At 50.3% G+C, this 9794-nt stretch overlaps 1 protein-coding gene across 5 annotated transcripts in view; it reads right to left on the reverse strand.

The window, feature by feature from the left end:
• Nucleotides 1-8634, reverse strand: part of ABLIM3 (actin binding LIM protein family member 3) — a 108580-nt gene extending 99946 nt beyond the window's left edge. For 4 of the 5 annotated variants that reach the window (XR_012377575.1, XM_025867276.2, XM_073890884.1 and 1 more), the window contains exons 1-2: nt 8483-8634; nt 8025-8124 (exon numbers count right to left, since the gene is read on the reverse strand). Coding sequence is in view for 3 of the 5 variants with exons in the window: in XM_025867276.2 (XP_025723061.1) it covers nt 8025-8037 (13 nt within the window). In the remaining 2 variants the exon portion in view is untranslated. Of the gene's footprint in view, nt 1-8024; nt 8388-8482 lie in introns of those variants that run through there. The other variant, XM_073890885.1, reaches the window with a different exon arrangement.
• Between the last annotated feature and the right edge of the window lie 1160 nt (nt 8635-9794).

The following is a 9794-nucleotide window of genomic DNA, read 5'->3' on the forward strand; positions in this document are numbered from 1 at the left end:
TTTAGGTTGAATTTGAAGTACCTTGGAATATCCAAGTAGGCAACTTAGCTGATGGTCAGAAAGACAAACCTAGAGCTTAGTAGAGAGATCTTTATCGTAAAGACAAAGAGAGCAGGCTTTTCACTAACAAATGAATTCATCAAATATCTTTTGAGCACCTATGGTGGGCGAGGCACTGTGCTTTGCCTTCTTTGAATTATTTGCCCCCTTATTTCTTCTACTGGAATGAAGAAAAATCTGCTCTCAACTGCAGAAATTATGTTGGCATTATCCACTTATTTGTTCCTTTCTTTCTCAAGCAGGAGAACCTCATACTGACAGAGAAGTCTTGAAGAGCCCTATGGGATCAATGCTGTCTGGGGTCAAGTTCAGTGATTACCTTTCAGTAATCACTCCTTAGCTGGGATACACTGACCTTACTGACACAGAACTCATGCTGTTGACTAGTTGTCCTCAAATGGGCCGGGCCTGCCCCATCGGTCAGAGCAATCTCAGGAACAGTTCAGCCTTTCACGGTACCTTCCTTTGGTCTGGAAAAAGTACCCTGAGGTGGGATCGGTTATCCAGAATTGCCTTCCTTTGGTCTGTGCCCCACCCCCCACCACTAGGTTCCCCTGGAAACAAAACTGACCTCTAGGAGACGGGGGCAGGACATGTTTGCCCAACTGTATCAGACAGGATATGATATAACCCTTCTGGGAATGGGTCAGCTGGGGAAATCCTTATTTATGCAGCAGGATTTTGCTCACTTCAAGAGGACTTGCATAGCATGGCGGTGTTAATCAGTGGCTAACTCTAGATAGAACTTTCTCCAGTAAAAATGAGCAGATATGCTGCAGTTTCTGCATCTCTGGGTGAACACACACTTCTCCATGTTTGATGTTATATTGATGTTCTACTAGACTGGGGGTTAAAAATTAAAATGCCTACAGCGGCAAGGGAACATAAAAATACAAAGCTGTCCTTGTGCAATCTGAGAGGATAAGTGGGCAGCCTAGAGACCAGTACATGCCCCACGGAAAGCAAGCTGTCCTGCTGCTATTGTCATACAGGAAAACAGGGGCCGGGATGCAAGATCTTCCCTTGCCCCCCCACTTTTTAAAGATTATTTATTTATTTATTAGAGAGAGAGAGAGAACATGAGCAGGGGGGAGGGGCAGAGGGAGAGGCAGAAGCAGACTCCCTGCTGAGGAGGGAGCCAGACATGGGGCTCGATCCCAGGACCCTGAGATCATGACCTGAGCCGAAGGCAGACGCTTAACCGACTGAGCCACCCAGGCGCCCCCGCTGCCCCCCTTTTTAAGAGAAGCTAGACATTCCAATTTTTATATCTCAATTTCCCAATTTCTCACCATTGGCCAATAATTCAAATTCATTAGAACCTCATGTAGGGCAAATAAAACATGTCCTATCATGCTGGTCACCAGGTGGCCCATTTTTCAGGGCCTGTGTGACCCACGAAGGCAAGAGCCACGTCTGTTATATTTACGGCTGTGTCCCCAGCATCATGCCTGGTGAAGAGTTGGTGGTCAGTAAATATTTGTTGAGTGAACAAATGAACAATCCAATTCTTATTCCCCATGTTGGACATTCCCAGGAACGAGGCAGATTGAAAACCAATACCGTGACTATAAATTCCGTTACACCATCGAGATGCTACAGTTGTGCATAATGACCTGGAGAGGGGCTGGAGTGGGAGTTGCGTTTTCTGCAGACAGACTGAGTGTGGAATACTAAGCCACCACAGTCCTCCCTTCCGGGGACCTCCTACGTGTGAGCATTACCCGTCAGGTTCTCAAGGAGAGGCTTCATCCCTGCTGGTCAGAGGTCAGCAGCCTCCACCAGCCCTGGGGAGTGGCTGATATTCAGGGGAAACCAACCCACAGAAAAATCTTCTTCTTGATGAGTCATTTATGTAACAAACACCGCATTACGGATTGTATTCACACGTTAGAGTCGTAACCCCCAGTTCCCCAGAATGCGACCTTATCTGGCGATACAGTTTTTACAAAGGTAAGCAAGTTACAATGAGGTCATTAGAATGGGCCCCGATCCAATATGACTGGTGTCCTTATCAAAAGGGGAAATTTGGACACAGAGACAGAGGAAGGGGCACAGGTGGAAAACGGCCATCCACAACCCAGGACAGAGGCTAGAAGAGATTGTTTCCACGGCCCTCAGAAGGACCCAATCCTGCCGACGCCCTGATCTTGGACTTTTGGCCTCCAGAGCTGTGAGACAATACACTTCTGTTGTTTAAGCCCCCCAGTCTGTGCTACTTTGTTGTGGCAGCTCTAGCAAACTAATATGCACTGTTTTTATTTGTTTTATAAACATTTGTGACCGGCCAGGCAGTGTTTGAAGCAATTCACAACTATTAGCTCACATATTCTTTCCAATAGCTCTGTGAGACAAGCTCCCCTGTGATCGGATGAGGAAGTGAGGTACAGAGGAGGTAAGTGACTTGCTCAAGGACACACAGCAAGTAAAGGGTAAGTTCCAGTCTGTGCCCTTAAGGGCTAAAGGAGAACAATTTAACTGGTGAAATATTCAAAAAGTCAGAGGTGCTTACACACTGCGGGTTGTTTTCTGTTCTTGTACAATGGTATCTGGCCGCTGTTGGGGGTCCGCCAGTGGCTGGCCATTCACCGCACCAGATGTGACCTCAGCAAGATAAAGCCTGTGCCAGACAGGAACGCTGGAGCTCAGAATGGGTATCACTTCCTTTGTGCACTACAAATACTCTTGAAATCACATTGTGATTTTCTGAGATGTGTTATACTCATTTTGGATGGTTTTTTTTAAAGACTGTATTTATTTATTTGAGAGAGAGATTGATAGAATGAGTGGGAGGAGGGGCAGAGGGAGAAGCAGACTCCCTGCGGAAGAGGGAGCCAAATGCGGTGCTCGATCCCAGGACCCTGGGATCATGACCTGAGTCAAAGGCAGACGCTTAACCGAGTGGGCCACCCAGGCACCCTCATTTTGGATGGTTTTAAAGTTGTTCCCTACGTTATTCCTCAACCCTGCTCCTAGCCTCCAGGATTCATTTGTCGACAACTGCTTCATTCATTTGGGAAGCATGGTTTAAAAAACAAAACAAAACAAAACTCCATCCTTATAAAGTATACAGTCATCTCTATTTTATCTAAATTTTGCAAATGTAAAATTGCTTTAGAGGGCAGCCTACCAAGTTTGTGTTTGTAATGGATCCTTCTCGTAAAGAATTCCAGGAGTCCTGACCTGGCAGAGGCCGGTCATCTTGCTCCTTGTGCTGGGTGTCCTCCATTCTGAGCTCCCATGTGTCTCCACACCTGCTGCTGCCTTCACTACTCTGCACTGTGCCCTATGAGGCTGAATATTATGGGCCCATCAACTGCCTTCCTTGCCCGCTGGCCCCTGGAGGGATTGGGCCGATGGGGAGTAGAGTGGGAGACGGGAGGAGGGAGGAGAGGGAAGCCAGGCAGTCACCAGCCTTCTAGTACTGGGCCGTCCTAGCTTCTGGTTTGTTTCTCTACACCCTTTCTCACACACTTGCAAAGACTCCTATGTAACTCCCTTCAAACTGCCCATGTGTTCCCTGCCAGGACCCTAACTGACAGACTCCTCCCCTTCTTTTTTATCCTATAATCCAGCAGCTGCGAGGCCATGCAGATTTTCTTTTCTTTTTAAATTTTTTTTCTTTTTTATTTCTCTCTCTCTCTCTTCTTTAAAGATTTTATTTGTTTATTTGACAGAGAGAGAGGCAGGAGAGAGGGAACACAAGCAGGGGGAGTGGGAGAGGGAGAAGCAGGCTTCCCGCTGAGCGGGGAACCCAATGCGGGGCTCGATCCCAGGACCCTGGGATCACGACTTGAGCTGAAGGCAGACGCTTAATGACTGAGCCACCCAGGCGCCCCAGGTTTTATTTTCTAAAAGATCTTTCCCCCGATCTCTATTCTTACAACCACCAAAATCCTGGCCCTCAGACCTTTTCTGAACCAGGGTGATTGTCTCTCAGCTAAGATCCTAACTTCCTGTCTTGCCCTTTTCCACCCATGCCCTATACAATACCGGGTTAATAATCTTCCCGAAGGTTTCCTTCAGGAAGCTCTGGCTTTCTATGAACAGAACCAAGTGCTAGCTACAACAATGGCAAAACATGCTCACTTTCAACCAGAGGGTTTGGTTCTTCTGATCCTGTCATTTCAGAACTTTGCTCTATGGCCAATTCAACTTGAGATTCAACTCCATCCCCCGGGACCAGAGGCCTGTGAGCTTCTCACGTTGTTTCTCTTCATCCTCACAACAACCCTGCACTTTGGTATTATCATTCACATTCTATACGTGATAACATTCAGGTTCAGAGACGTGAGCTATCTGGTCCAAGATCACAGACTACACCATACATCTTACGTTTGAACTCAGGAATCCATACCCCCAAACTCAGGGTCTTACAGCCCCAGGATGGTGTCTTCTTATCTCATGATAAGGGTGATAGGAACCTTCGATGCTCTTTTTAGCAAAACAGTCTACTCCAAAACCGTAACCATTTGGCATGCCAGTCCACGACAGAGACCAAGGAAAGGGTCAGAGAACAGGAGGGCCAATGAAATAAAGGAGGATGGCTCTTGGCACAACTGTGCGTGGTGCGCGTGATGCTCCCCAAGCTGAAGGCTGGGCCATTGCTGAGCTCTGTGCCTACAAAAGCCGCAACTCGCAGGAGCTCTGGGTGTTCTGACTCGTGAGGAGAATGAAATTTTATGGGACAGAGAATCGACTCTGGAGCTCAGGGCCTCTGGAGCCTGGGGTAAACTCAGTTTCCCCTGGCTTTGGACCAGGAGGCTTGGGAATTCCTGGGGCCAACCCGGGAATGGGAGACACCGACAGGGAATAACCAAAGATTTACTGTTGCCTAACAATTTATTGTTGCACGTTAGATGCTGGCGCCTCCGTGGCTCCAGGCGTGTATGAAAGTGATGGGTCTGGTGTCAGCTCCTTCCTTGCTGTGCGGGTTTGGGAAAGTGGCCAGCAGTCCCGTGGACGAGCGAGGGGTGACAGACAAGGCTCCGAAGGAACAGAGCCCGGGCGCACGGGCAGCATACATCAGGGGACGTTCCCTCGTACCACCTGACTCCATCATCCCCAGAATTACCCCTTCCTCTCACAGTCCTGCTCTGCGGTGTACTGAAGCTCAGCTAGATTTTGGAGGTAAGGATTCCAAAGACACTAGAAGAGCACTGAGAAGGGGCCGATAGAGCACTCTCCTGGTGTTACCATCTGAGCCACGCCTGTCTCACTTATGATTAAAAACAATTAAAAACATAAGTGATTATGTGTACAAAGCATTTTCTCCTGATCCCACTTAACCCTCAAAATCACACTTCTGGTATCCTCGATTTATGACCAGCCTCTGAGAGGCTGAGGGATCTGCTGGCTGATGACATAGAGTCCACAATGACAACCACCACAATGACCACTGGGGTGACAAGAACAGCCTGACCACCGTCGCTGATACGAGGCCAGCCAAATACCACACTCTGTATTTTGCATACCATGTTAATATTTCTCTCCATTCCACGCACAGCTAACGAGTGAAAGACGAGGACCCGAACCTGGGACCAGCTGAGCCGAGAGCCTGAGCCCTACCAGCTCTCACGTGCTGCTCTGAGACCTCAGCCCCAAATCATCTTGCCCAGATGAAGCAATTATCACTTCATCATCATCTCATGCTTTGCCCTCACTTCAGGGGTGCCGTCTGAACCATTGATTAGGAATGATGCACACTGTCAAAATGCAATGCATCCAAATACCTTTCATAACCCAACAGCTAACTGCATGTCTTGAAGAAGTTAGTGAACGTTATCAGCTACAAGGTGTCACCCACGAAACTGGAGTAGTAGCACCATCTCCCAGGTTGGGGGTGACAGTTGGGGAGATCATACAGGTGCAATGCTGGGCACAGTGACTGATAGAGGGTGAGGACCCAATACATGGAAGGGAGAGAAAAACTGAGTGAGATTGTCTCTTAGGTTCATGAGGATTAAGTAAGAATTTCAAATCCCAGAGGGGAAAGCATTTTTGCTCCTGCCAATGCCCAGTCCCTATAACCTTATGACCTTGTCATTGCTTCACTCATGTGAGGTCTGATTTCTAGTCTCTCCATTTGCAGACTCTCAGGGTTGGGAGCAACCTCAGGGATGATGGAGCCCCTCCCCCGAGCCCTGAGCACAAGTGGCCAAATTGTTCCTTCAGAGAAGCACTTCTTATGGAGAGCTCAGTGGCTGCCCAAGTCATTCTACTCTGTTTATTTTCCACTACTCCTGGAAAATAAACACACTGTCCCTACTTAGAAAAAGTATATGAGGCTGGAATCACATTTTTGTTAGCCCTCATCTTCTGTGGTATTCAACTCTATTGGTTGTTATTTCTTAAAAAAAAAAAGTAAAAGCTGTTTCCTTCTTTCAGGAATATTCGGTGTTACTAATGGGACAAGAGAAAAGGGCAGGGCCAGCTGCTTGTGAACTTATTTCTTAGTTTCTTGAAAACTAGATGAGCCATCTTTCTCTCCTATCATTTAGTGAGAAAGGACTCCCATAAATACATCTTTCCCCTGGAGATAGTGAGAAGTGACAGGCAGCTCACATCTTTACTTCTCTGAAAGCATGAGGAGGCAAACATGTGGCCCACTTAGGTGATCAGGTCTATAGAATTTTGCTCTTTTCTGGAGCCTGGTGTAAAGCCAAAGCACCGTCCCTGACTGTCAAAATCAAAAGGAAAAATTCTTTGGCTGGAAAAGGCAGAGGGAGTTCGGCCACACTTGCTTAGCAGAGCTGTGTAATACACAAAGGAAGACAGCAGAGAGATGAGTCATACAAATACATAGTAAATAAATATATTTCATTTCCATCTCCCTGGCGTTTGCTTTGTTTTCCTCCCCTCCATGCCAACAGCCTTGAAATGGAGGGAGGGTGGAGAAACAGTGGCTTTGGTCTGGACCCAGCCTCAGAGGGTACGGATTTTTCTGGCCTTGCTGTTCAGCTCTAGCTTTTTAAGAAGAAACTTACAGATTTAGATTCAGCCCTTCTCATTTTACAGATCAGCAGTCTGGAATCCAGAGAGGAGACTGATAGGAAAGTCGCAGAGCCAGGGAACCAAATGTTCCTAGGGTACTCTGCTTCGACAATCCCACCTGCTCCTGGAAGGACCCAGACAAGCTGAGCTGATGAGGAGGCCGGAGGGGGAGGACCTGAAGCCAGACCTCCTCTCCAGGGTGCTGCTGGTCACAGTGGGTGCCCATGGTCAAAGGGACTACACTGAAGAGAAACGGACGGGGCCTCCTTGTATTTCTGCCTGCATTTCTCAGCAGCGGAGGCCCAGCCCAGCAGCAAAATGTCTGGTCCTGTCTCTTCAAAGCAGTTGCTGCCTCTGGCATGTTAGCGATCTTGGCCAAAGGGCTTGTCCCTTTCCTCTCTTCTCAGGATGGCTACCCAGACTGTAGGTGTGTGGAGAAATCAGCCCCAGGCCCATGGGGCTGCAGGCACAGGATATTTCACAATCTCTAAACCCAAAGGTGGCTTCCTGATGATTTGTTTATCAAACTGCTCGCTCCCAGCCCACTGCCTGCCCACATCCACCCACCACCAGCCCCAGGGCCAGCCTCCCTGCTCCTCCCAGCTACAGGACAAGCCAGGCCCTCCATGGCTCTCCAGCTGTGTGCCGGGAGGTCTCCTCAGAGCCCCCACAGTCAGACAATGGCCACGGTAGTGCTTCCTAGGCCTTCCCAGGCTTTGCTAGAAGGAGACAAGCAGCCTTCCCCGCAGAGGCAAGTGTTGCTGCCAACAGAACATGAGCAAAATTGTCATGGAAAGCCGGACCCACATCCCTCTTCTGGGGAGCACAGAAAGGACCAAGAAGGAGTCTGGGGGCCATGTGTCCACCCCGATGCCAGGCTGCCTTCCTCCTTACAGGCAGCCCCAGCGCAGGCTCCTGCACCTCCCGCCCCCACCCTGTTCCCATGGCAAAGGAGAGGAGGACCCACTTACTGCTCGTGTTCATGGTGATGCCTTTGCACTGGGTCTTTCATTCAATACGGAGGACCCGGTTGCTTTTTAAATCTTGCGATCTTCCGACCTCACTCATCACCTGGGGGGTGAAAAGGCAGTCCAGTGCCAGATCTGTATCCTCAGGTGCTCTCTTTCCCTCTGCCGTCCCCTCGGCAGTCTGCGCTGCAGCCACTGGCCTTGAAGGCGAGTGGACTAACAGGCGCAGGTGAGAGCAGGGAGGAGGAGGCGGCGGCGGGAGGACACGCGCGCCGGGTCCCGCGGCCCCTGGACCCCCGGCGCCCGGCAGAAGCGGGGCTGGCAGCGCCGGCCCGCGCGCACCCCCGACTACTCCAGCCCCGCGGCTCGGGAGCCCAAAGGGGGTGTGGACCACGGGGAGGCAGGGCGGGGGCAGCGCGTCCCCGCCCGGCCTCGGGAGCAGCCACCGCCCCGGGACCCACCTCTCGGCCAGCGTCGGGAGCCAGAGGCCCCTGCCTGGGCCCCTGCGACCGGCTCATGAATCCTGGTCCTCGTCTGGAGTCTCGGATTCCAAGGCGAGCAAAACGAAATAGGAGAGCTCGACATCCATGATGCGGGCTCGCGGGGTGGCAGCGCGGGGGGCGCGGCCGCTCGCTGCCGCCACCTGCTGGACGCGCCGGCGCGTGGCCAGGCCCCGCCCCGCCGGGCTTCTCCCGGGGTCTTGGGGTGTGATGGCGGGATGGAGGGGTCCCTTGTGCCCTGGGGCCGGCGGGGGGCGGGGCTCGAGCGCTGCTTTCCCCTCCCTCAGTGCTGGGGTCTATGGGCTAGACAGTGTTAGGAAAATAAAACCGTCATTGGGAGGGGCTGTGAAGAAAAGATGGGCTTTGCAGGAAGACAGTTCTCACTTCCAACTCCGCTTCTAACCAGCTCCCTTGTACTCTGGTCTTGAGCAGGTCACTGCTGTTTCTGCCTCATTTTCCTCATGTGTCTGAGGTGGCGGCTGGACCGAGTGGATGAGAGGTTAGGGGTTCCTCCAGCGTCCTCACTTGTATCCCTACCTCCCCCTTTATACTTCTTATCACTGATTCATTTGGGACAATTGTTTTTCATCTCCCTACCCAGCTAGAGTGTTAGCTCGGTGAGAGTATGGGTCTTGTTGGTAGGGTTCACCACGGGCCCCCCATACCTAGAACGGTGCCTGGCACACAGTAGGTATCAATAAACATTTGTTGATAGAATGCCCCAGGTCTTTTCTGGATCTAAAACTGTGTAGCCCCTCAGAGTGGAAGGTCTAGGAATCCCCACCTTGAGATACTTCCCCATATGAGGCAAAGGCCGGTATGTGACCTCAACCTCACTGGTTCTCCCAGTTTTCGTAGGGCCGACTGACTCTTGTCCAAAGTATTGTTATTATTATTTTTGTAATTAGCTCTTGTAGGTGTGTATTACAGAAACCTATCTTCTGATTTTTTGGTCATGATGAATTCAGTGGGGTGGGGCTCTTTACATTTCCCTGACTACTTACCCTCTCACCTTCTGAACCTAATTCATGGTCACAGAAGCATGACTTTTGAGTATAGCGAAACAAGACCAAGAGACTCCATGATCCCTGTCCTTAGAATGATTCTGGTTGGAGCATGTGTAGAATCAACATGTTGTGAACACTCCCACCCCGGACGTATAGAGAAGGAAACAGTGGGTCACAGAGGCTGAGCTACCTGCCCTTGGACACACCACATGTCGCGGTGGAACTGGACCAGATCCTCTCACAGCTTGCTTCCATATAAGAGTGAC

This window comes from Callorhinus ursinus, unplaced genomic scaffold (genome assembly GCF_003265705.2).
Source record: "Callorhinus ursinus isolate GAN/ISIS: 27379988/994484 unplaced genomic scaffold, GSC_fseal_2.0 scaffold3, whole genome shotgun sequence".
NCBI classification, from domain to species: domain Eukaryota; kingdom Metazoa; phylum Chordata; class Mammalia; order Carnivora; family Otariidae; genus Callorhinus; species Callorhinus ursinus.